The sequence below is a fragment of the Pseudorca crassidens genome, chromosome 1, assembly GCF_039906515.1.
Source record: "Pseudorca crassidens isolate mPseCra1 chromosome 1, mPseCra1.hap1, whole genome shotgun sequence".
Lineage (NCBI taxonomy): Eukaryota > Metazoa > Chordata > Mammalia > Artiodactyla > Delphinidae > Pseudorca > Pseudorca crassidens.
Genome location: NC_090296.1, coordinates 14,561,979 through 14,589,251, shown reverse-complemented (window position 1 = coordinate 14,589,251; position 27,273 = coordinate 14,561,979). Strand labels below are relative to the sequence as shown.

Sequence of the window (27,273 nt, the reverse complement as noted above, 5' to 3'; positions counted from 1 at the left end):
TTAAAGCCAGAACCCGGCAGTGGAGCCGGTTCCTTTCAAGAGAGAACATCGATGGCTGAAAACTTTGCCTTGTTGAGTGTGTTCTCTTCAGTTCTCTGAAACCTGGCGTTTCCACTGACTCAGTAGATCTAAAGCACGGAAAACTGGCGGCGTAGAGGATGCCGGAGGGGGGAGGGCAAGAGGCAGCCCAGGAAGTGGGGAGCAGGGATGTGTTGAAATGAGGGCACCTCATATATTTAAGGAGGGGTGACGAGTAGTCACAGAGCCAAAGCATTGCAAGTCTGGGTACGATTAGTAGCCCGGTTTTTACAACAGAGTTCCAAGCAGGTCTCTCAGCGCAGAATCCAACTGCTGTGTATAAGTTACACTTTATTCTCTCTAGGTCTACCAGAAGCTCTACTGAAACTGCAGTCTGATTAATGTTAATCGGTCGAAGGCACTTGGCTCAGTTTCTCCTGTTCCCTTTGTAGCAAGGTTTTCAGAGAGCCCCATTGCAATGGCCAGTTTTCTTAATACGCACAAAGAGACTCTCAGAAGGGAAAGGCAAAAGAGAAATTGCATCCGTAGGGAACTTATTATGGGTTATGATAGTAGGTAACTTTATATACATCATCACACGTAGGGCAGGTTATACCTCATTTTATAAGAGGGAAAAAGTAAGGTTCAAGGTCACAGAACTAGTGTGTGTCCCTTTGTGGCCCCAAGGACACAGGTGATGCCACTGTGCGTGATCTGGGTGGCTCTGTGTTCATAGGTTCTTTAGAAATTAACATTATGACAGCTGAATGCTGATTTTGTTTTCTTCAGATAATTGACATTACTAAAATTTAAAAGCCTCTGTAAATATTTGTTATTTAATAATACTTTATTAATATTTTTACGAAAGACTACATTAGTCAGGATGCTCTTATAGTTACAGAAACCAGATTAGTTAGGCTTAAGCAATGAAAGAGACTTCTAACACGAGTCTAGCAAATGCCAGAGGATCATAATGTAACCAAGTCTACCTTCAAGTCTCAGCTCTGCTTTCCAGAATCTGGACATCATTCTCAATCAAGCTCTCTCCACCTGGAGGCTGAAATTCCCACTCCCTCACCACCACCGCACGCTCCAGGATCCCATATTATATCCGGCTAGTCATTTCAGAGAAAACAAAATACTTCTTTCCCAACTGCGCTGGCCAAAGTCCCCTGACACGTCCGATTGGTCAGGTTGAGTCATGTGTCCATCCATGATGCAAGCACTCCAGATCAGAGACTGCCCCTGCTGAGGAGGGGGCAGGTGCAGAGTTCACCAAAGACAAGTGGAAGATGCCTGAGGTCCAATCCAGAACAAGAAGTATCTCTAGGTGAAGTATTAATATTGTGCCAGAGGAACCTTCTTTATGCCTTGTTCTTAAATAATGTGTGCAGGCACGCAGATTTTATTTAAAAGTAAAAGGATGCAACTAGAGATTATTGTACTAAGTGAAATCAGTCAGAAAGAGAAAGACAAATACCATATGATATCACTTATATGTGGAATCTAAAATATGACACAAATGAACCTATCTGTGAAACAGAAACAGAATCACGGACATAGAGAACAGACTAGTGGTTGCCAAGGGGGAGGGGGTTGGGGGAGGAATGGATTGGGAGGTTGGGGTCAGCAGATGTAAGCTAGTATATATATAGGATGGATAAACAACAAGGTCCTACTGTATAGCACAGAGAACTATATTCAGTATCCTATGATAAACCATAATGGAAAAGAATATTTAAAAATATATGTATGTGTGTGTAACTGAATCACTTTGCTGTATAGCAGTAATTAACATTGTAAATCAGCTATACTTCAATTTTAAAATAAATAAATAAATAAAAGCAAAAGGAGACCAAGAAGGAAATTTTAAAATCCAAGTTTCTCGAAAGCTGGTTATATAAGTGAACCCTGGTAACTTGAGTGTTCTAAAGCAGTGATTTTTCAAACTTCGGGTCACAACCCTTTAGTGAATCATGAATCAGTTTAGGGTGTCATGACCAGCACTTTTAAATGAAAGATAGTAGAAATTATCTGTGTGTAGCACAAAGTAAGGTTATTATTTTTTTCTTTCTTTCTTTTTCTTTTTGGTACGCGGGCCTCTCACCGTCGTGGCCTCTCCCGTTGCGGAGCACAGGCTGCGGACGCGCAGGCCCAGAGGCCATGGCTCACGGGCCCGGCCGCTCCGCGGCATGTGGGATCTTCCCGGACCGGTGCACGAACCCGTGTCCCCTGCATCGGCAGGCGGACTCTCAACCACTGCCCCACCAGGGAAGCCCCAAGTAAGGTTATTTTTGTTTCAATTTGTGTGAGTGGGTTCAGGGTTACAATCTAAAACGTATTCTTTCCCAGGTTTGCTAGTTCACCCACTCTGAATGAAGACAGATGGTCACCTGGGTGATGACTTGAGGTTTTACCAAAGCCTGAGCAGTGACTCACTCTTCATTAGAATTGTCTAGCCCCAGCTCTGCTCCCTTCCGCCATGAGACCTTAGGCAAGTCATGTGATGCCTCTGAGTCTTCATTTTCTCATCTGTTATGTGGGGCTAATAGCTATCCTTCCTGCCTTGTGGGATTGTTGTAAGAATCAAATGAAATGGAGCTCCTAAGCACTACTAAGAACTCCCTCAATGTAAATTGGAACGATTCTTGATAAGTACCAAACTGGCAGTCTCTCCCTGGGGCATTTAGAGAATGGTTAACTCAAGTGTAAAAAATAAAACCCATGCCTTCTGAAAAATTAGCTACTTGCCACAAATATTGCTCCTTCACCCACTACTAAAGGCAGGTTTTTCTGACAGACGGGGGTAGATTGAAGAGTCCTTGGATGCAGCAGGGTGGCTAGTAGGCCTCTGGATTCCAGAGGCGGGGGCTCTATTTTCAAGGGAGTCTTTGTCCAGGGGCCCAGGCTCTCAAACGCACCCTGAACAACTCTGCAGAGCTGACCCACATACTTCCTGCCCTGAAAGCACAGATCCATGTTGCCTCCTGCCTCTGGGAAAGAGGGGTCCTCATGGAGGCTGAGTTGGGACTGAGGGTGGGGTTGGGAGTCCACGTTCACGTGAACCCCACGTGTGAGTTGACCCTTCGGCCCTGGGAGGAAGTCCATTTTACAAATGAAGAAACTGAGGTGCAAAGAGATCTGTGAACTGCCTACAGTTGCCTTCTTGAAGACAGAGGGATGCCTCTGATGCCACAACAGCCTCAAGCAATGGGCGTCTTTACTTGTGCTTGGATTGGCAGAATCTTCCTTAAGAGAGAGGAATGAACTGTGTGATCTCAGCCACTTACCTCTCTAGGAACAACCTGGGAGGAAGCACTTAGGAAGAGCCCAGCCTAGCCCTGGTTCTGCCCTTCCATTCCATTCTTCTCTGGCATTCCAGGACACACTTGGCCGTGTATGACGTCTCCCCTGGGTCTCTAGTTCCTGCTCTTGGTGTGGCACCCATCCCCTGCCCAAAGCAGAGCTGGGTGGCCTTAAAAATAAGTGCAGCTGTGGGGAGAGGGGATTGAATGCATGAGGGCACGTTTAGGGGTGATGGAAATGTTCCTAGCATGATGGTGGCATTGGTTACACTTTACAAAACCCCTTGCATTATACACCCAGTTGGTCATTTTTATTGAATGTGAATTATAGCTCCATAAAGCTGCTTTTTAAAAACTCAAAGAACGTACAAGCTCAGATATGTGCATTGTATGTAAATTCTACATAAGAAAAGATCAGGAGCTGAACTCTAGTTATATATATACTGAAGTATTTAGGGGCAAGTGTATTGATGTCTGCAGTTTATTTTGAAATGCTTTAAAATAAGGTGTATTAAAGGACGAGTAGATACATGATAAAGTATAGAAAAATTTAATTGTACAATCTAGATTGCGACTCTCAAATTCTTTCGACTTTGGTGTGTGTTTGAAAATTTCACTATCAAACGTTGTGGGGAAACCACGTAACTTCCGGTTTCTGGCAGCGCCAAATGGCTCCTATTGAACCAATTCTTTCACAAATAAAAGTTATACGCTCTGGGGTGGAGCTTATACCAGCCACTGAAAGCGACCAAAAGCAGGCAGAAAAGAAGAGAGTCAACGGCGGAAAGAAAAGCACTCCACTGGGTGAGTTTCCTGTCTTTTCACCACTTTGGGCCTGAGGTCAGGTTTTAGTCTGAGGTCAGGTTTATGCATGGCAGGTAAACCACCACCAGTGGGAAAGCTACAGTCTTCTTGGCTTGGAGATCCAGAGTACAGGGTTTGGAGCATCCACAGCCTCTGAGAGTGAAGAGGGAAATGACAGAAGAAAGAGCCAGAGGGGATTCCCAGTGTGTTTGTAAACTCTCCTCAAATCTCTGGCTGACCGCGGAACCGTCAGTGCGTGGCTAAGGCTAAAAGAACTGAGCTAGAATTTGAGATACTTCCCGCTGTAGAGATAATATTGCAGTTGAGTTCAGCCAGGTTTACTGCCTGTTTAAGAAGTATTGTTTTTAGAGGAACAGAATCCAGAATTTCTCCATCATAAATTATATACAGCAGTCACTAGCCACATGTGATATTTAAATACGTTAACATCAAATAAAGTTAAAAATTCAGTTCCTCACTTGCACTAGTCACATTTCAAGTGCTCAGTAGCACCACGATGGACCACTTTATAGAACAGCATAGATATGAGATACTTCCCTCATCACGGAAGTGATGGACAGTGTTTATCTGATCAATTAAAATGTGGAGATTGTCAGAACTGACCAGAAAAATGGAAAGAAAGAAGACTGAACTGCTATATGCTGTCCATAACAAATCCACCTTAAATATATATAAAGACAGAGATAGGTTAAAAGTAAATGGAAAAGATACCATGCAAATGTTAAGTAAATGAAGCCTGTGGTAACCAGATTAATATCAGACAAAATAAACTTCAAAGCAAAGAGTATTACCAGAGATAAAGACAGACACTTCATAAAAATAAAAGGGTCACTACATCAGGAAGATATAATAATCATAAATGCTTATATTAAATAACAGCTTCAAAGTATGTGAAACACAAATTGACATAAGTAAAGGGAGAAATAGACAATTTGACAGTCATAGTTGGTGATTTTAATACTCTCAATAACTGTTAGAATAACTAGAACAAATGTCACTAAAGACAGAAGATCTGAAAAACACTTATCAACAACCTTGACGTAATTGGCATTTATAGAACACTACGTCCAACAACTGCAGAATACATATTCTTTTCAAATGCATATGGTACATTCACTAAGACCATATTCTGGACCATAAAACAAGTCTCAATACATTTAGGAATACTGAAACATACCAAATATGGTCCTCTGACCTGTGAATGAAAAACACTGCCTGCCTTATCAGTAAACAAAAGATGTGGCAGCCATCAAGCCACTGCAGCCACTCCCAGTGGTGCACCCTGAGGGAAAGCACAGGATACTGGCCCTAGATGGCTCAGGTGCATATCAAAGGAATGATTTCAATGAGCCCAGACGTTGCATCTTCCCATACCCCGGAAAGTGCTAAATACATTAACTTGAGATACCCAGTTTTCTTTACCAGTAATCTTTTGGTGTTCCAGCTACCTGGTTTTTGTCGGAAAACTCCTATATACCCTGGATCCTCCCCTCCCTCTTCAGAGCAGTCCCTCAGAACTACCTGAGAAGCTGTGTCCTGGGCTTGAAATCCTCAGAAAGTCTGACAAAACATAATTCTTAACTTTCAGGATGTGCCTTTTTTTTCACTTGACCACATTGAAAATGTTATAATTTGTCTTTAAAAACAGACTTAAAAAATTAACACAGCTAAATAATTTGTGGGTCAAAGAAGAAAAAATTGGAAAATATATTCAACAAAATGATGTAGAAATACAGCATACCAAAATTTTTAGGATGCAGCTAGCCCAGGGCTAACAGAGATTTATAGCTGAAAAATGTGAACATTGGAAAAGAAGATCTAAAATTTGTGACCTTACCATCCACTGTAAGAAGTTGTAAAAAGAAGTAAAGTAAACCCAAAAGGAATTAGAAGAATGAAATATGAGTAGAAATCCCAAGTGGAATTTATCCCAGAAATGCAAGGTTGGCTTGACATTAGAAAACAATAAATGAAATTCAAGATATTAACAGAATAAAGGAGAAAATTATATGATCGTTACACTAAATGCAGGAAAAGCATTTGATAAAATTCAGCACTCATTCATGTTTAAAAAAAACCTCTCAGAAACAAAAGTAAAAGGAAACTTCCTCAACCTGATAAAGGGTATCTATGAAAAACCCACACTGTAGTTAATGGTGGAAGAACTAAAGGCTTTCCCGTAGGATCATGAACAAGACAAGGATGTCTGCTTCCACCACTTCTAGTCAGTATTATACTGAGGTCCTAACCATTGCAGCATGACAAGAAAAAAAAAGGTAAACATCAGAAAAGAAGAAGCAAAACACTATTTCAGATGCCATGGTTATTTACATAGAAAATCCTAAAGGGGGACTTCCCGGGTGGCACAGTTGTTAAGAATCCTCCTCCCAATGCAGAGGACACGGGTTCAATCCCTGGTCCAGGAAGATCCCATATGCTGCGGAGCAACTAAGCCCGTGCACCACAACTACTGAGCCTGTGCTCCAGAGCCCACGAGCCACCACTACTGAGTCCAAGTGCTGCAACTACTGAAGCCTGCGCGCCTAGAGCTGGTGTTCCACAACGAGAGAAGCCACCTCAATGAGAATTCCACACACCGCAACATAAGAGCAGCCCCCGCTCACCGCAACCAGAGAAAGCCCACGCACAGCAATGAAGACCCAACACAGCCAAAAATAAATAAATAAAAGAAAATCCTAAAGGAATCAACTACTTCAGCTAATGAGTGAATTTAGCAAGGTTGCAGGAACCAAGTTAATTTGTAAAAATCATTTGCATTTTTACATACTACAGCAAACACTTGGAAAATAGGATCTTGATATTTCATTTACAATTTCATCAAAAAACCAAAATACTTTAGAATGAATTTACAAAGATGTGCAAGATCTCTACATGAAAATTTGCTAAGTCTGAAATAAACTGAGGGCTATACCTCATTCATGAATTAAGATGTCAGTTCTCCCTAAAATAGATCTGACACAATCCTAATCAAGATCTCACAAGGTTTTTTCTGATGAAATTAACAGGCTGATTCTACAATTTTGATGGAAATGGTAAGATGCTATAATACCCAAAGAAAATCTTGATAAAGAAGAGCGAAGTTGGAGGACTCACACTTCCTGAATTCAAGACCGATTATAAAGCTACAAGTAATCTAAATACTGTGGCATTCTTATAAGGATAGACAAATAATGAGCAGGATACAGATTCCTATAATAAATTCACTTTTTTCTTTTCAGCAAATGACACTCAAATAACTGTATAGCCACACGGACAAAATATACCTCGACTCTTTTACCTCACGCCATACAGAAACAGACTTAAGATAAATCATTGACCCATGTACAAAAGCTAAAACTATAAGATTTCTACAGGAAAAAAACCTGTAAAACTTACGCAACCTTAAGGGAGGTGATGATTTCTTATTACACAAAGAGATCCAAACATAAATGAAATGATTGATAAATTGGGCTTCACCAAAATTAAAAACATAAACATCAGAAAACATCTTTGAGAATTAGGCAATCCAGAGACTTGTTGAAAATATTTCCAAGATACATATCTGAGAAAGGACTAGTATCCTGGATCTATATAAAGAATCCCTACAGTTCAGTAGTAAAAAAGAGAAACAAATCTTTTAATGGATATTCAACAGATTTTACAATATTTCAAAAGATAAAAAAGCAGATATACGAATGGCCAACAAGCACATTAGTCATCAGGGAAATGCAAATTAAACTACAATGAGATACAACAACACATCCACCAGTATGTTTAACATTAAAATGACTGATACTGCCAAATGTTCACAAGGCTGTGGGACATCCAAGACTTGTATCTTGTTGGTTGGTACAGCTACTTTGGAAAAATGTTAGGCAGTTTCTTATAAAATTAAATACACACCACCCCTATGACCCAGCAATTCCACACCTAGGTATTTACCCAAGAGGTATGAAAACATATATCCGCAAATACTTGTGCGAGAATGTTCCTAACAGTTTTATTATTTTTGATGGCAAACATTTTTAACAGCCCTGGTTTCTATCAATAAGAAGAGAATGAATATTCAAACAATTAAAAAGTAGCAATAAAAGAACAGATTACTAAGGCATATAACATGGATAGATCTCAGAAATACAGTGCTTTACACAAAAGAATACATAACTGTATGATTCCATTTATATGAAGATCTAAAACTAAGCAAGACTAAGTTCTACAAAGTGAAAACAAGTTGATGGTGGAAAAATCCAGAACAGTGATTTCCTCTGTAGGAATGTGGGTAGGGATTTGCTGGGAAGGGACATACAATATTTGGTTGACAGGCTGCATAGGTAGGTGTTTAATTTGCAAGAGTGTATGCATTTGTGAGACCTCATTTAATGGTACACTTAAGATGTGTGCATTTCATAGTATGTAAATTTTATCCTCCCCCCAAAAATCTGGAAGTAAATAGGGTTGTGTTGAACTCTAGGTAGTAATATGCAGGGAGAACTTGGGGGGTGGGGTGAGGAGGGGGCGTGTAGTGATGTCTACAACTTACTTCGAAATGAATCCAAACAAGATGGGTTGATGGATGGAAAGAGGGATGGATAGATACGTAATAAAGCAAGTATAGTAAAATGTTCGTTGAGAATAAGGCTATTCACTGTAAAATTCTTTCAACTTTATGTTTGAAATTTTTCACAATAAAATGGGATGGGGGAGTAATTGCAGGACTCAGCCAGTGTGTATACACATGCTCCTCCTGTAAGTGCTGCCACCTAAAACTCTTGCCCTCGATAGGCTAGATAAAAGAGGGGTATCTGGGGGTGGATAACGGGAGAGGAGTGGGAGAGGAATCCTAGCAGCATCAGGGCTTCTTATGGCAGATGTATTGGAACCCGGAAGTGTGTTTTTTTTATTCTCTGCTCTTGGGGAGTATAGGTGGGTGGCCTCTGAGCCTGGGGTCGCTCTCTCGGGAGGCGAGGAAATTCTCCTTAGTTCGAAGATGCCCATTCATCTTTCCTTCTTGTATTCATATTCACTCCCAAATGCTAGGGGCTGGTGATTCCGAAGGGGCAGTGTGTGGCTGGGTACGCAGGTGGGGGCGAGATGTGTCTGAAGGGGACGGAGCGCCCTCTTCTGGCCCTGGAGGGGCCCACACAGGCCCGCTAAGCACCTGACCTGACCCTCCTCTTGAGCACCCACTCCCGGGATCTGTGCGTCCGGGATGGGAGCGCCGCAGCCCCCGGGTGGCCCAGCAGGGAGCCGGGCATCAGCAGGCGGAGACTAGTGCTGGGGGCGGCTCCGCGCGGCCGGGAGGCGGAGGACGGGGTGGAGTCGCCACCGCTGCTGCCAGCCGAGCGGCTCCACCTGTTGCAGCGTCGGAGCGCGCGGACCAGGCAAGGCAGACCGCGGCGTGGACCTCTGCTCCCCCCGCAGAGGGACCCGGAGGACAGTGCTGACAGAGCGGCGCGGAGGGTGCACTCCCCGGTGAGTGAGACTCGAGCGCGGCGCCAGCGCCCCTTGAAAGGCGGGGTCTCGGGGAGGGGCCCCGGCGGTTTGCTAGCGAGCCTGTGGCTAGGGTGGGGTAAAGCCCTCTCAGCGGAGCCCTGTCGGCGCAGGATCTCTGGAGCCCACCGAGGCAGCCAAGCCAGGGTGCAGGAGATGGAATTCTCCGGGGTCACTGCCTCCTGCCCGCGTGTTCCTCCAGTCCCCGGTCCTTGGCAGCCTCCCCAGAAGCTGGGGCTGGCTCGCGGCGCGCGCTTCGAGCGGGCGGATCCGACACGTGGGGGTGGAAAACGCCCCCGCGCGGGATCCAGAAGCCAAGGGCGTCTGGTCGGGCAAGGCTAGGAAGGCTGCCTGGGGGAGAGGCCCCTAACTTCCTTCGCTCCGTCACTCCAACCTCCCTTTCTGGTCTCCTCCTCCAGCAAGTCGGCCCGCCGGACGCCGCGCAGCGTCGGGGGCGGGCGGGAGGTCGGAACCCGTGAACCGCGCTCTGCGCAATCCCTCTGTCCGTGCGCCCGCCCGGGACCTGCTCCAGCCTCTAAGCGCCGGCAGCCGGGCCGGTGACCCGAGAGGCCCGAGGCTCCGCGCGACGCCGAGCCTGGGACACAGCACTGCGGCTGTATCTGAGGAGGCACTTCCAGCACTAGCGGACTGAGAGCCCGCGTCCTAGACGTCAGCGGCTTGAGAAGCGACGGCCAAGGAGACAGAGACCGCGGGGCTCCGCTCACCCGTCAGCGCCCGAGGCCCCTTGCTTTGGGGGAAGGTCAAGCCCACCCGAGTTTGCCTTGAAGATGCGCCACGCCCCCTCCCCAATCTGAGCCGGGCAGGACACCAGGGGGAAGCAGCGGCTGCATCCTCGTGCCAAGCAGAAGCGGACTCCGTGCCGGGTCACTCAGCTCTTCAGCTTTTAGGAGAACTCCTAGGGGGGCGGGGACGGCGGCGAAAATGCGGATTTGAAACCGGGAGTCGAGGCGGACGTGGGGGGCTGGCGCTGCAGGAGCGGTCGACGCGGCGGCCCCGGGAACCGCGTGGCCTGGAGGAGCGTCCGGCGGTCATGGGCGAACTGGCTGTCGCGCGGCCAGGGGCGGACTGAGCGTCGGGCCGAGACCGCACCTCCCGGGGCGCCCGGGTGACAGTCAGCCGGCGGACACGGCCGCCCGGCTTGGGGCTGCCCCGGGGGGTTGGCCATGGCCGGCCGGGGTTGCGGCTGCAGCTGCGGCCCGGGCCACCTGAACGAGGACAACGCGCGCTTCCTGCTGCTCGCCGCGCTCATCGTGCTCTACCTGCTGGGCGGCGCCGCCGTCTTCTCGGCGTTGGAGCTGGCGCACGAACGCCAGGCCAAGCAGCGCTGGGAGGAGCGCCTGGCCAACTTCAGCCGCCGCCACAACCTGAGCCGCGACGAGCTGCGCGGCTTCCTTCGCCACTACGAGGAGGCCACCGAGGCCGGCATCCGCGTGGACAATGTTCGCCTGCGCTGGGACTTCACCGGCGCCTTCTACTTCGTGGGCACCGTCGTGTCCACCATAGGTAAGTGGGCCCTGCGGTAGGGCGGAGGGGCGACCATCCTCGCAGGCGTTTTTCTGGCCCGGCGCTTCGAAGGGCGGGACCGCGCTTCCCAGCCCTGCATTCATCCACCTCCGCGCTCGGCCAGGTGGCACCGATGTGAGCTGTTGCCTGATCCACAGGTGGTATTGCCTCCCTGCTTCTTTAAGTGAGGTCCGCGGACCAGCTGCGTCAGCATCACTTGGGAGCTTGTTATAAATGCAGTCTTAGCCCCTCCCCAGACCACTTGAGTTAGAATCTGCGTGTTAAAATCTCTAGGGAATTTGAGTGATCCTTAAATTGGAGACGTTCTGCTCTGGGAGTGTTCCTAGTTAAGGAGACTGAGCTTGAATTCATGGAACATTAGGGAGAAAGCTTACAGATCGGGACAGGAGCCTATAAACATGAATTGAGTTAGTACAATGCGTGAGGCACTGGTCTGAGGGGGAGAAACAAATTTTAAAAAGACTGTCCATGACTTAAAACTTAATAGAGAGAAAAAATAGATCGAAAACAAGATTGGAAGTAAGGAGGCAAAAGTGCTAATGAGGATGGAAACTGTTTTCTGCCAGGAGGAAGCAGGTGGGGGTGGGGAGAAGGGACCTATGGGCTGAACCGCTAAGTGTTGGCCTGATTGGGCTCTGGAAACTAAAAGTGCTTTACACTGAGGAGGAGGAGAGAATTGCGTTCAGGGTCCAGTGAGCTCCCTGATCTGTAGGGAATAGTGGAAGGAAAGCTAGGGGAGTCTCCTGGCTAATGGGATGGAGGGGGGAACTCTAGTGACAGACTCAGGAGCTAGAGCTTATCTAGAGGCAATTGGAAGCTATTGAGAGTTTTTGAGCAAGCGTGTTTCATGGCTGCCGTCAGTTATGCCTTTATTACTAGCAGAAGGAAAAAGATTGGGAGTCTTTGCACCACACTCCTAAGGACTGTTCATGCGTAAAGCATACTTGAGTGATAAGGGGGTTGGGAAAGATGCTATAGAAATTCTGAAGAAAGCAGAGAGCTGGAGCGGAGGAGGGGGCTTTGAAAGGCTGCGCAGAAGGGGAGTGGCTCCCGGCTGGCTGCCGGAGCACCGGAGCCGCAGCAGGGCCGGCAGGGGGCTGTGCAGGGGCTTGGCTGCCGTAGCCCCTGTGCTGCCGGGAGAGCTGTCAGTGAGGCGGTGACAAGGCGGACTTCTTTGAAGCTCCCACACAAGGTTGTCTTTGGTAGACGTTCTTTCAGGAGAAGGAACACAAGGTACAACAGGGATCAGCCTCAGGCCTGATTAGTCAAGAAAGACTTCCCAGGGTTAGTCTAGAAGCCCAGGGCTTCAGGTGGTGAGTAGGAGGCAAGGTGGAGAGGACTGGCCTGATTCCAGATACACGGGCTGCGTCTGAAGTGCTTTGTGCTGAACTGCCCAGCTCGCCACCGCAACCCTGTCTTATTTCAGGCGGCCCTGCCCATCCGTGGGCCGTTATGACACCACAGTAACTGGGTATCTGGTAAGAAAGACTTTCATAGCATTCTCCACGATGACCAGAACACGGGCCCTGACGGGGATGGAGACAGAGTAATACCCTCCACAGCTCTCTCCCCCAGCCCACGTTCTCCACTGGACTCTCCTAGCAGAATTGCCTAAGTCCTCCCATTTCTCAAAAGACAGTTCCAGAACTTCTATGTAGGGAGGACTTGGGGTGAGCAAACTGATTGGGAAGGGTTGCTGTGGAACTTTCCTTGAATCTGCTATGTCTGTGTAGCTGGTACAGGGTTTTGATTTAGATTATTCATTTGGGGGTGGTTTTGGTGGGAGATTGGGGAGCTAAGTCCTCCCCATGCCCTCCACAGGCCCCCCCGTTTGTACTTCCCATGGCCGTGGACGTAGGAAGGAGCAGAGTATGTGTAAAGACTGGTGAACACCAATGCCAGAGGAACCGCGGATGTCGTGGATGGGTGGGCATATAAGCACACAGTCATCCGGGGGCACAAATAGAATAATGAAGCCTGATGGAACAGAAGGAAACCTGGACCGAGAGTCTGGACTTGGAGCTACTGACCCTGCCTGTACGTTGGGCCGGTTCCTTAACATTCTGAGCCCCATCCTTCTCTTCTGAGATACCTACAAGTGCCCACCTTGGAATCTGGCACATTGTAGCTGTTGAGTAAATATTAGTCCCGTCTCCTTCCCACACCTGCCCCTAAGCCTGCCCCTCTCGCAGGGTTCTTGCCAGGGATAATGAGCTCATATAAGTGAATGTTCTTTGAAAAGGACAAAGCACTATGTAAGTATGGGCTTTTTTTACTTTCTCATTTCTCACATGTCCTTAAATTGTTTCATTAATCGCTGATGTAATAACAGCACTTGCAACCCTTTATTGGGGTACATAATTAGGCACATACTGTGATTATTATGTGAATATGTGATGCAGCTAATTTCATCGATTAACCACAATTTCAATCAACACAATTCATATATGTGATATGTGATTCATATGTGTGAAATGTGATTATCCCTGTTTTATAGATGAGGAAACTGAAGCTTCGTGTTCTTTGTAAAATAAAGAAGAAAAAAAAAAAAACCATCTGTAATGACATCACCTAAAGTTGACCATGGTTGACATTTTGGTCATTTTTTTAAATTGAAGGTTAGTTGATTTACAATGTTGTGTTAGTTTCAGATGTACAGCAGAGTGATTCAGTTATACATACATATATATCAGTTTTTTTCAGATTCTTCTCCCTTATAGGTTATTACAAAATACTGAGTATAGTTCCCTGTACTATACAATAGGTCCTTGTTGTTTGGTGCATTTCTTTCTATTCTTTTTCCCTATAGACACACCTATGTACATATGTATTTTTCTAAATTTGGATCATATTCTATAAACCCTTTACATCTTGTATTTGAATCGTAGTATTACATGATGGTTTTTTCTTCTAAAAATTAGTTCCACTCTGTTTTATTCTGCAAAGGTGTTGAGGTAACAGATAACAAGAAAGCATACAGTAGAATAATCATAAAATGTAAATAAAACCTCAGAACTGGGAAAAAAAGAAGAACAGAAATATGGAAAGCAGTTGGATCTAGGAAATCGGTAGAGAGGAGCTTTGTCTTAGCTGAAGTTCCCTCAGAAGCAGCTTCTGAGCCAAGAATTTGAGTGCAAGCAGTTTATTGGCAGATTCAAGGGAGACAGGGAGGTGAAGGAGGAAGTGATACAAGAGAGGGAAGTCAGTCAGTATAGGGTATGGTATTAGGCAGAAAGCATAGTGGGCAACTGATCCTTAATCTCAAGTGGAAGCTTGAGAACAGTGCAAAGCTCATTAACCGGACTTACCCCAGGCAAGGGAGCTGGGGTATTTATACACCCACACTAGTCAGAACGTGGTTAAAAGCTGCTTGGAGGGTGGGGGAAGCACAAAAATATAATTTCCAGGTACTTCTGTCCTGATTTTTCATGGACGGCCCAAGAGTAGCCTTCTGATAAGATATAGGCACTGGCCATTTGAAGTCAGGCCAGTGTGTCCAGAAATGATAAAGGAGATGCCAGGGGGTGAGGACTCAGTACCACCAGTGACTATTCAAGCTTCAGATTTGGCTGCAGGCTCCATGGCGGAGTCATGACCCACACTGGAATTTTTTTTTTTGGCTGTTTTGGGTCTTCGTTGCTGCACGCGGGCTTTCTCTAGTTGCAACGAGCGGGGGCTACCCTTCATTGTGGTGCACAGGCTTCTCATTACTGTGGCTTCTCTTGTGGCGGAGCACAGGCTCTAGGCATGCGGGCTTCAGTAGTTGCAGCACATGGGCTCAGTAGTTGCGGCACACGGGCCCTAGAGCACGGGCTTCAGTAGCTGTGACGTGCGGGCTCAGTAGTTGGCGGCACGTGGGCTCTAGGGCATGTGGGCTTCAGTAATTGTGGCACACGGGCTCTAGGAAATGCGGGATTGAGTAGTTGTGGTGTGCAGGCTCAGTAGTTGTGGCTTGTGGGCTCTAGAGCGCAGGCTCAGTAGTTGTGGCACATGGGCTTAGTTGCTCCGTGACATGTGGGATCTTCCCGGACCAGGGCTCGAACCCGTGTCCCCTGCATTGGCAGGCTGATTCTTAACCACTGCACCACCAGCGATGTCCCCACACTGGAATTCTTAGTAGACAAAAGGAAGCATACACCTTTTCCCAATATGCAATTCTCAAAAATATTTTCCTCTTGGGATTTTATATGGGAAACATTGCATAGGACAGTGGGTGATGCTCACAAACAACAGTTTCCTGGAAAATGCAACTGAGGATTTCATGCAACTGTCGTTTAATTTAAAAGTCAGAGCAGAGTAAAAAACACTGTGGCCAGTTTCTCAGAAGTTTAAACATAGAACTACATGTGACCCAGAAATTCCACTCCTAGGGAATATATATCCAAAAGAATTGAAAGCAGAGACTCAAACAGATACAGGAACACCTCAGAGATGCTGCGAATCCGGTTCCAGACCACCGCAATAAAGCGAATATCACAGTAAAGCGAGTCACATGAATTTTTTTTGGTTTCCCAGTGCATATGAAAATTATGTTTTCACTGTGCTGTAGTCTGTTAAGTGTGCAATAGCATTATGTCTAAAAAATGTATATACCTTAATTTAAAAATACTTCATTGCTAAAAAGTGCTAACCACCATCTGAGCCTTCAGTGAGTCATAATCTTTTTGCAACAGTAACATCAAAGATCACTGATCACAGCCCACCATAACAAATATAACAATAATGAAAAAGTTTGAAATATTGCAAGACTTACCAAAATGTAACACAGAGACACGAAGTGAGCAAATGCTGTTGGAAAAATGGCATCAATAGACTTCCTCGTCACTGGGTTGCCACAAACCTTCAGTTTGTAAAAAACACAATAGCCGTGAAGCACAGTAAAGCAAAGCACAATAAAAAGAGGTATGTCTGTATTTGTACACCAGTGTTCATTGCAGCATCGTTCACAGGAGCCAAAAGGTGGAAGCAACCCAAGTGTCTATCAGCAGATGAATGGATAAACAAAATGTGCATACATACAATGGAATGTATGGACAACGCAGATGGACCTTGAAAATATGATACTTAGTGAAATAAGCCAGACACAGAAGGACAGATACAATTCGACTTAGATGAGGTGTTTAGGATAGGCAGATTTCACAGGGATGGAGAGTAGAACAGAGGGTACCAGGGACTGAGGGAAGGAGGGAAGGCTTCTTTAATGGCATTTTTGTTGGGGATGATAAAAAAGTTTTGGATATAGAGAGTGGCGATGGTTATACAACAATGTGAATGTATTTAATGCCATCAAATAGTACACGTATGAATGGTTAAAACGACAAATATTATGTATATTTTACCACAGCATAGAAAGAGCAGAATATTAAAACACGACTCAGGGAGTTGATTCTGAAAGAGGCTGGTGATCAGACTTGAAACAAGAATGAATTTGAAGCACTCAGAGAAGTAGATTGACGTTTTACTCTGTAAGTGATCTTCTGTAAATATCTTTTTCTCTCAAATAGGCATCTATTAGGCATTTGTTTTTGTGTTTGCCTGTGTATTTATAACTCAGCTTCTGTCCACAAAGGATATGAGATCATTTGCATATTGATATGGTCAGGGTAGCCTTAAGCCTTGGGCTACCCCGTCATCTCAGTAGCTTAACACAACAAGAGTTTACTTCTTACTCAGCCAAAGCCCATTGCGGGCGAGGTGCTTTACCAGGACAGTTGTCTCCTGGGTTGGCCCAGTGTTCCAGGATTCTTCTATCTTATGGCTGCTCTTTATCAGCTCATGCCTCCAGTACTGCCCAGGAAGGGACAGAAAGGGTTGAAGAGTGCAGCCACCTGCAATTAAACGGCCACCACCTGGAGGTGACAAGAAGTCACCTCCACACGCGTTTCATTGGCCAAATCAAGTCCCATGGCTACACCCAACTTCAAGGATGTAGAGAACCACACTCCTCCCGTAAGTCCAGAAGTGGATAAGACTTGATCTCGGTGAACAGAACGGATGCCTACTGCACATATATGCACAGTGCACTAGAAATGGATACTAATGGATTTAAGACATTGGGGAGATGAGAAAACATGAGTAGGATAGGACAGTTAAGCCACACATTGTTAATACACAGAGATATATGTCAAAAGGACCCAGGTAATTGCCACATTTGGCTGTGAGTTTTCCAGTTGTTGAAAGAAAGAGGCAAGGGCAACCATTAAATGGTTCCTTTTATCCAGGCTGGCTGCTTGGAAGACACCCAGCTTTTTTAGATGGGAATAAAAATTTCTCCTATAGATTGTCATGAAAGGGACAAGACAATGTGATGAGTAGTCTTCTCCACTGCATCTCAGCTGTGAAAGACAACCCTGTGCTCCTGCACGGCATAGCATCCCTCAGTACAAGGTGCAGTTCCGGAAGAGCCCCTCTGCCTGAGTCCAAGGTCATGCAGGGCGGTGTCCAGCTTCCAATTGTATGGTCCAGTAAGAACGTCTAGAATTCTCTACTGGCGGTTCCCAAGGTTCACTGTCCATAAGTACTCACCTGAGGGGAGTGTGGTGCTTCTTAAAATGCAGGTGTCTGGATCCGCCTTTCAGAGCTCCTGATGCATTTTAAGAAACTTCCCCAGATGGCTCTGATAGAGGCAGAACAGGGAGCACACTTGAGGCATGTGTGATAGGAGTTGGCCTAGGGTTGAAAATTGAGACCACCCCCAAGGATTCTTGCTACTCAAACAGTGATCCGTGAATCAGCAGGACAAGCATCACCTTGGACCTTGTTAGAAATGCAGAGTCTCAGGCCAACCCCAGACCACCTGAATTAGAAGCTGCTCTTCAGCAAACCACCTGGTGAATTGTAGCCACGTTAAAGTTTGAGAACTCGAGTCTAGGAGGCTGTTATGTGATGTTGTGATGTTGCTGACCAGGGGAGGCCCCTCCCTGAGCTTTGAAACTTAGGCAAGCCAGTGGCAGGGCTAGAATGGAGAGGGGTGAGACGTGCTTGTCTTTTGCCTTGGTGGACCTCCTCACCTGCTGGTGGTTAAGGAGGCGAGGGGAACATTAATTTAGAACAACACTGGGACTTCCCTGGCGGTCCAGTGGTTAGGATTCCACGCTGCCACTGCAGAGGGCCACAGGTTTGATCCCTGGTCGGGGAACTAAGATCCCACATGCTGCGTGTCGAGGCCAAATAAAAACAAAAAAGGGAAAAAAAGGCGCAAATGAAAACAAATGAGATAAGGAAAAACTCTTGAAAAAGAAAAATCTAGAACAACACTTATCAGATGCAGGGATGTGCTGCGTCTGAGCTGAGAAAGTGGCTTGTATGGGTCTGGGAAGCTCAGACTCAGAGATGACCAGCCCCGCCTCAGTGGTGGACCACTCAAAGTAGGCGACCAGATCTTCAACACAGTTTTATCTATTTTAACTAAACAGAGATGATCATAGTGGCGCCCCTTTTTGGACCTGGGTGTGGTTCATGATTAGCACCTGTGCAGCGGTATTCTACAGGGCTCTCGTGGGGTTCAGGAGCCGGGCAGACAGGTGTGTGATTTGGCCTGGCCAGTGTGCACACCTATGGGGTGCTGGACTGGATGTTGTTTTCAGAATCGTTTTTTTTTTTTTCTACATGGAAAGAGCTTTTGAATCAAATTATATTAGATCCAAAAAATAAAATACTGGGAATCACCACCTTATAGTCTAAAGCTATAACCGAACATCAAAGATGATGAACAGGCATTGCAAAAGAGTAAAAACATCCCCTGAATACATTAATAAATATCACATGTTAGCAGATGTCATACGTGTGTCAAGATTTAACTGACACATTGAATTGGCACTTTACATTTTACAAAGCATTTGCACACAAATCTTAGGAGATGGGCAGAGAAGTTACTATCAATTCCATTTTGCAGATAAGGAAACTGAGGTACCGATAACATAAGTATTTTATGACCACGTGGCTATAAAGCAGCAAAGTCAAGATTAGAACCGGATTTCATTTCGTTTATTGTCTGTTGATAAAAGAAATACATATTCATTTTAGAAGACTGGAAATATATGGGAAAGTATAAAAAAGAAACTAAAAATCACCCATAATTCTACCATCCAACAAGAACCACTGTTAATATTTTGGTTTATCATATTATATTGGACCTAAAGTACTAAAGATTTTACTGAATCTAATACGCATCATTATTTTATGTACCATTAAGAAAGCAAATAATGCTGCCAGTTAGATCTTGACATGCTAGCAATTGTGAGATTATCCTGATTTCCGAGATATTAAAATATTGGGAAAAATATCTTAAAATCACTGAAATATATTTTGTATCTGTTTTCCATATAACCATTATAACATGAGCTTATAACAACTCTTGTATAAAATGAGCGTATAACAACGGATGTAATTAGGTAAAAATGAATCTCATTATAGTTAGAATTTCTTTGATTTATATTAAAGTTGCTTAATTTTAAATATTTATTAAAAATACAGTTCATCTCTGAATCAACTAGCTACTCCCCCATTTTTCTTTTGGGAGCAAGAGATATTGTGTTAATCATTGTATGGTTGTGCTTATATTTTGAGAATTTTAGCCGTTTGCCATGTTTGTATCTTACTTTCCATCTGTTACTTTCCATCTGTCGTTTCCTGTTTAATGTTTATTTAGATATAGAAACATTTTTAATTTATGTACCATTTCATATTTTAGTTTTTCCTTCTGATTTCTTCCATTGCTTTTGTGCTTAGAAAATCTTTTCCCGTCTGTAAGAGTGCTTATTGGTTTTTTTTGTTTTGTTTTGTTTTTGTGGTACGCGGGCCTCTCACTGTTGTGGTCCCTCCCATTGCAGAGCACAGGCTCCGGACGCACAGGCCCAGCGGCCATGGCTCACGGGCCTAGCCGCTCCGCGGCATGTGGGATCCTCCTGGACCGGGGCACAAACCCGTGTCCCCTGCATCGGCAGGCAGACTCTCAACCACTGCGCCACCAGGGAAGCCCTATTGGTTTTTTTTTTTTAATTGAGGTGACATTGGTTTACAATATTATGTAAGTTTCATGTGTACAGCGTTATATTTCTACTTCTGTATACGCTGCAATGTGCTCGCCACCAGAAATTTAGTTTTCATTTGTAGCCATACAGTTGATCCCCTTTACCCATTTTACCCTCACCCTGCCTCTTTCCTTCTGAGAACCGCCACTCTGTTCTCTGTATTTACGTGTTTGTTTTTGTTTGATTTAGTTTGTTTGTTTATTTATTTATTTATATTAAAAAAAATTTTTTTTTGCGGTACGCGGGCCTCTCACTGTTGTGGCCTCTCCCGTTGCGGAGCACAGGCTCCGGACGCGCAGGCTCAGCGGCCATGGCTCACGGGCCCAGCCACTCCGCGGCATGTGGAATCTTCCCGGACCGGGGCACGAACCTGTGTCCCCTGCATCGGGAGGCGGACTCTCAACCACTGTGCCACGAGGGAAGCCCTGTTCATTTATTTTTTGTTTTTTATATTCCACATATGAATGAAATCATATGGTAGTTGTCTTTCTCAGTCTGATTTATCTCACTTAGCATAATACCCTGAAGGCCCATCCATGTTGTCACAAATGGTAAGATTTCATCTTTTTATGGCTGAGTAGTGTTCCATTGCATGTATATATGTGTGTGTGTATCACATTTTCTTCATTTATCTGTTGACGTGCGCTTAGGTTGTTTCCATATCTTGGCTATTGTAAATAATACTGCAGTGAACATTAGGGTACATATATCTTTTCAAATTAATGTTCTCATATTCTTTGGGTAAATACCCAGAAGTGGGATAGCTGGGTCATATGGTAGTTATATTCTTAACTTTTTGAGGAACCTCCATACTGTTTTCCACAGTGGCTGCACCAATTTACATTCCCACCAACAGTGTAGGAGGGTTCTCTTTTCTCCACATCCTTGCCAACACTTGTTATTTCTTGCCTTTTTGATAATAGCCAGGATGCCAGTTTTTGTTCAGTATTTTTTCAGCTGCTCTGCACTTTTAGTCATAGCAATAGTTGTTAAAACACTTTAAACTATTGTTTCATGTGAACAATGATGGGTACATTTTAAGACTGTAGCCAAGGAGCAGTGCTGCTCATGGGGAATGAGGGAGCAGAAAGCGTGGCTGGTAGGAATTTGCATGCATTCATTCCAGGTAGGGTCATCTCTCTTGGGATCTACTACCAAATTTTCACGGGGAAGCTCTCAGACTGTCCATTCTGAGAACGCTGGATTTGTTTAATTATTTGTTTCCTACTTAGGAAGCTTCAGTACCTATCTTGGAATTAGAGACTTTGCAGGCCATAGCTCTTACTCTCCACTGCCCAGCATTCTCATACACACACGTGTTAATTTCAGCTTGTTTCACTAGAAATTCTCGTTTATGTTATAAAACAGCGATTTCCTCTTCTTTTACCCTAAATTCCCTCCTGTTCTCTCTTCCCCTTCATACCTTTCTCTGTGAAGGAGAGATGGCTTTGGTATGAATGTAACCCAAATAATTCTGGGGCTCCTTAGGGTTCTTAGGGTATGTTCCATTAGCCCAAAGTAATGGAAAAATAAATTCAGTTTTTGCTTGTGTATCTCTAAAGAATCTTAGTCTCCAACTTATAACACAAAGGAAAGCTAGCTTCCTCTCTCCCCATCTCCCAGTCTCTCATTCCTCAAAGGAATTCTGGAGCCTTTTATCCCGAAACCCCTCCCCAAATCCTCCCCAACGGGCAGCCCTCTCAGTCTTCCTGTCCTTCCTTGTCTCTTCTCCCCCATCTCTCTCTGCTCTGTATTATCATGGTTGACTTAACCTCTCCGACTTCTTTTAGCTTCCCCTCATTCAGCCTAGTGTTCATAGTAAAGCATAGCCCCAAGAGCTGACCCCACAAGCAACAGTCCTTTCCCCTGAGGAGGAAAGAGAGAAGGACAGGGGATGGTTCCTATCACCAGCCCGTCAGTGACTTTATACGCGGGGACACTCTCACCCTGTAGAGGAACACATTCCTGTGTTTGGATCCAGAAGCCCACGGTCCTGCTGAGGACAGTGGGGAGACACACCTCATCAGGACACATCTCCATCGTCGTGCTGCTCTCCCTTCGCCCTCCAACCTTCTGCCTCCTTCTCTTCAGCTTATCTGATTGCTGGACATTATAGCACTTTTCTGAAAGGCTGCACGTTTAGCACACCCACCGCATCTTCCTTTGGCCGGAGAGCCGTCATAGAAGCGTCATGAAATGCTCAGGATTTATTGTTCCCATTCTCTGATCAACCCCCCAGCATCTCTGCTATTGATCACCTCTTCTTGGAAGGGAAATCCTGTGGTCAGTGAGCCCAGGGGTCAGACCAGGAATGCAACTGAGTGGGACTTAGAGATGTGGGACATTAGGGAGCAGTGGGGCATGTGCCCTGGAAAGAGCAGCCCCACCACAGGCATTCAGATTCTAATTGCAAAACAACATTGTCCTGGCCAGACAGGTCTGAGGACAGCTCGACTCCAGAGTGTGAGTCCCTCAGTTAAAGCTTTGATCATCCGTGAGCTCCAGGCTGCTTTCCCTTTGGGAGGGAGAAGGATAAGAAGCTCTGAACTCTTCTTCATCAGTAGCAGCATCTTGATCTTTGCAGTTCACTTAAGTACCTGTTTGTGCAGGACACTTGATCATCACAGAGGGGAAATCTAACATATTTGCTGTCACCTTGTACACCCACTAATCTCTAAAAGGAGATGGGGGTAGTTATCAATATATTCTCTTAACTCTTCTGATACTCATGACTAAACATATTGTATTGTAATCCATAAGTACCTACTATTCTGGTTTTTTTCCTTTCCTTTTATGTTATTTCCTATACACTTTCTCAAGAATTCCATGTGTTCAATTAATGTAGAATAGTTTATTTAACGGTCCTTAAATTATTGGATTTGGGGGTTATATGTGATTTTTTTTTACTCTTGTGTTTAATTAAAAATTATGAAATTTATTGAGTGCTTTACCATAGGTTAAACCCAGTACAATCTTTACATATGTTTAATTCTTATAACAACCCCATAAGGGTAGGTACTGTTAATATTCTCACATTACAGACCAGGATCCGAGGCCCAGAGAGCTTCCAGGCAGTGTCTGAAGTTACCCAGTGGAAGTAGTGTGGGGCATCCCTTTAGAGCTTATACTGTGAACCACCACTTCTTTGCCATTTCTTCCTTTGGGGTCCGTGTGGGGAGAATTGCCAGTTAAAGAGATCACAACCTCTTTTTTCAGTGGTGATGGTCCTTAGGCAACCTGGGGTAATAGAAGAAGACAGAGATAGCCTGGGTAGCAGAATGTCAGGATGGTAAAAGGTTTGGGTGGTGTTCTGCCTACCTCCCAGGAGTCCACATAATCAGAGCCTGTACTTCCCATTGGAATATTTGATGTCCTCTCAAAGTTGCAAGCGTCCTCCCATCACCATGACAACTAATGTGCCTGCCCCCAGAATTTTACTCTCCAGTTTGGACATATTTGATCCCAGAAGTCACTTCCTGACTCTGCCCATGAACTCTTGGAATACTGGCACCAAAGCGGTGTCTTGGGTCTTCCCTAGTATTAAGCATCTGATGAAGATCAGGTTGACCTTAGAGACCAATCTTAGAGACCAACATCGATCTTAGAGACCAACCAGGCAAGTGGTTTTCAAACTATGCTCCAAGGACCCCTGGGATTCTTTGTGGTATATAAGTACTGTCTTGAGAGCCAAGGGGGACACATCAAGTTCTTATCTTTGTTGTATGTATTTATTTATATATGTCCGAAATAGTTATCCTATTCTGCTACCTTTTTATTGACTATTGTTTGGAATGTAGAAAAGATTTTTATATACCCAAATACACTCATTTTCACTGGCATTTTTTTCTATATTTTTTCATAAATTTAGGTCCTCTCTGTGGTTGAGATAAGTATTCTTATCCATTCTCTGTTTAGTTCTAACTCATCTCAATGTTTTTCAAAAAGACTGTTTTATAAATGCTTTTTTATGGCTGGCTATATAATTATGCTTTGATTTATTTCTAAAATTATCACATAATAGTTTGAGAATGTGCATTTTCCAGAGTTCTCTTTTTTATTTGAGTGTTTCTGTGTATCCTGGTATCTGTATATATTTCAGTTGGATTTTTTCTTACCTTACAGAATTTTGGAGCAGGAGGGAACATAATCCCCAACCACACTCCAAGCCTAGTAAACACACCCAAAATAACATTTGTGTGTTTGGGGACATATAAATTCAGTGTTATTGATTTCATCACTTGTGTAACTTTAAATTTTATTAATAATACTTTTATTTACTTCTTTATGCTTTCTATGCTAACTATTTTTAAACTTACATTTGATTAAATTCCTGCATTATATTAGCAGAGACTTGCTGACTTTTGGATCATCTCTCTAGTTTTAATTTTTAAAGTAAACCACCTAATTTTTTTAATTTCCCGGTTTTAAAATTTTTATTTTTTTATATTTGGCTGCATTGGGCCTTCGTTGTTGCGCACAGGCTTTCTCTAATTGCGGCGATCGGGGGCTACTCTTTGTTGTGGTGCGCAGGCTTCTCATTGCGGTGGCTTCTCTTGTCGTGGAGCACGGGCTCTAGGTGCGCGGGCTTCAGTAGTTGTGGCATATGGGCTCAGTAGTTGCGGCTCGCGGGCTCTAGAGCACAGGCTCAGTAGTTGTGGCGCACAGGCTCAGTTGCCCCGTGGCATGTGGGATCTTCCTGGACCAGGGCTCGAACCCGTGTGCCCTGCATTGGCAGGTGGATTCTTAACCACTGCGCCACCAGGGAAGGCCCTACCATGACTTCTTTATCCATTCATCCATTGATGGACACTTAGGTTATTTCCAAGTCTTGGCTACTGTAAATAATGCTATGGGATTGCAGATATCTTTTCAAGTTAGTGTTTTCATTTCCTTTGGGTAAATACCCAGAAGTAGAATTGCTGGATCGTATGGTAGTTCTATTTTTAATTCTTTGAGGGAACTTCATACTGTTTTCCACAGCAACTGCACCAATTTACATTCCCACCAACAGTGCCCAAGGGTTCTGTTTTCCACACACCCTCACCAACACTTGTTACCTCTTTGATAACAGCCATTCTAACAGGTGTGAGGTGATATCTCATTGTGGTCTTGATTTGCATTTCCTTGATGATTAGTGATGTTGAGCAACTGTATTTCTGCTTTGGAAAAATGTCTATTCAAATCCTCTGTCCAGGGGCTTCCCTGGTGGCGCAGTGGTTGAGAGTCCGCCTGCCAATGCAGGGGACACGGGTTCGTGCCCCGGTCCGGGAAGATCCCACATGCTGCGGAGCTGCTGGGCCCGTGAGCCATGGTCACTGAGCCTGCGCGTCCGGAGCTTGTGCTCCCCAACGGGAGAGGCCACAACAGTGAGAGGCCCGCGTACCGCAAAAAAAAAAAATCCTCTGTCCATTTTTTTTTTTAACATCGTTATTGGAGTATAATTGCTCTGCCCATTTTTAAATTGGATTGTTTGGGGGGTTTTGCTATTGAGTTGTCTGAGTTTTACATTTATATATATATATAAAATATTTATTTATTTATTTATTTGGCTGCACCGAGTCTTAGTTGTGGCACTCGGGATCTTCGATCTTTGTTGTGGCATGCGTGATCTTTTAGCTGTGACTTTCGAACTCTTAGTTGTGGCGTGCGGGATCTAGTTCCCCGACCAGGGATCGAACCTGGGCCCCCTGAATTGGAAGCGTGGAGTCTTAGCCACTGGACCACCAGGAAAGTCCCTATATATTTTGGATATTAACCCCTTATCAGATAAATATGATCTGCAAATATTTTCTCCCTTTCAGTAGGTTGCCTTTTCATTTTGTTGATGGTTTCCTTTGCTGTGCAGAAGCTTTTCGGTTTGGTGTAGTCCTTGTTTATTTTTGCTTTTGTTGCCTTTGCTTTTGGTGGTTTATAGTTTCTATCTCTCTTTTCTCTCTTAAAGTAGATGTTCATTCAATCTTACTCATCTGTGGGGTTCCTTCTTTCTTAGTTTCCTGCTACTTCCTATAAGCCACTTCCATTCCCACCAGAATCTTGAGATCTTTCTTTGGGACTTAAAATTTGAAAACTGAGTTTATGCTACAGTTAGCATTTTCCCCACTAAGGGCTTTTTAAATTAATTCTGGCTGTTGATGTTTTCTGCTTCAGATGTTATATTTTTGGTATTTGGTGTGGAGGCCTGCTATATATACTGTTTCTTGACCTACTGTATTTTTAGACTTAGTTTCTTTTGTTTAACAGCCTGTGACTTAATACCAACATCTGTAAAAACAAATGTGTAGAAGGCATGCTTTGACCACACAGGGATTTACTGGTGTTCCATTTCATGGAATGATGGATGGAGACCATCCATCTGGGAGCTTATAACTTGAAACAACAACTATCACTCTCTCTTCAGTTAATTAAGACAAATTTCCTGGAGGATATGAAGTCTAGGGGCTGTTTGGGAAGAGTTGATGACCTGCTTATTCTTTCAACAGTTCTTTGAGTTCTGGAAAGTAAGGCTCAGAGAGAGTCAGTAAATTTCCCAAGTACACACAGCTGTTAAGGGAGTATATCAGCGTCAAGTTACCAGACCCAAAAAGTAGTGGTTGAAGCAGACAACATTTTACTCTATTCCAGAAAAGAGGTCTGCACTGCATATAGACAATTCAGGGCAAGTGTGGTGACTGCATAATGTCAACAGGGAGTCAGGTGTCTTCAGCTCTGCTATCCCTAGGATGTTGCCCTCGTCCTCAGGGCTCAATGTGGTTGCTGGAGCTCTGACCATCATATCTACACCATAAGTAGCAGTAGTAGGAAAGGGAGAGTCTTTCAAGGTCTGAGGTCATTTTCTCTAAGAAGCAGACTCTGGGCTAAATGTTTGGGTGGAAGTGATTTATCAAGGAAGTACTCCGGAAGAGACTAGTAGGAGAGTGAGGGGTGTGAGGATGGGAAAAGGGAAGAAGCCAAGTAGGAGGTTATCTTATGGAGCTCTGCAGCATAAATTACACCTTGCGGTTTGTCCCACCTTGGGGCAGAGGAACTGGGCTTTTAGACGCCCACACCAGACACTCACT

The 27,273-nt window shown here is 44.6% G+C and overlaps 1 protein-coding gene across 1 annotated transcript in view; it reads left to right on the top strand.

Annotated features, from left to right (window-relative positions):
• The first annotated feature begins 10,116 nt into the window (after positions 1-10,116).
• The window catches only part of KCNK13 (potassium two pore domain channel subfamily K member 13), a 113,080-nt gene continuing 95,923 nt past the window's right edge, over positions 10,117-27,273 (top strand). The window contains exon 1 of the mRNA XM_067737133.1: positions 10,117-11,162. Within this exon, the coding sequence (XP_067593234.1) occupies positions 10,823-11,162 (340 nt within the window). The 5' untranslated portion in view covers positions 10,117-10,822. The remainder of the gene's footprint in view (positions 11,163-27,273) is intronic.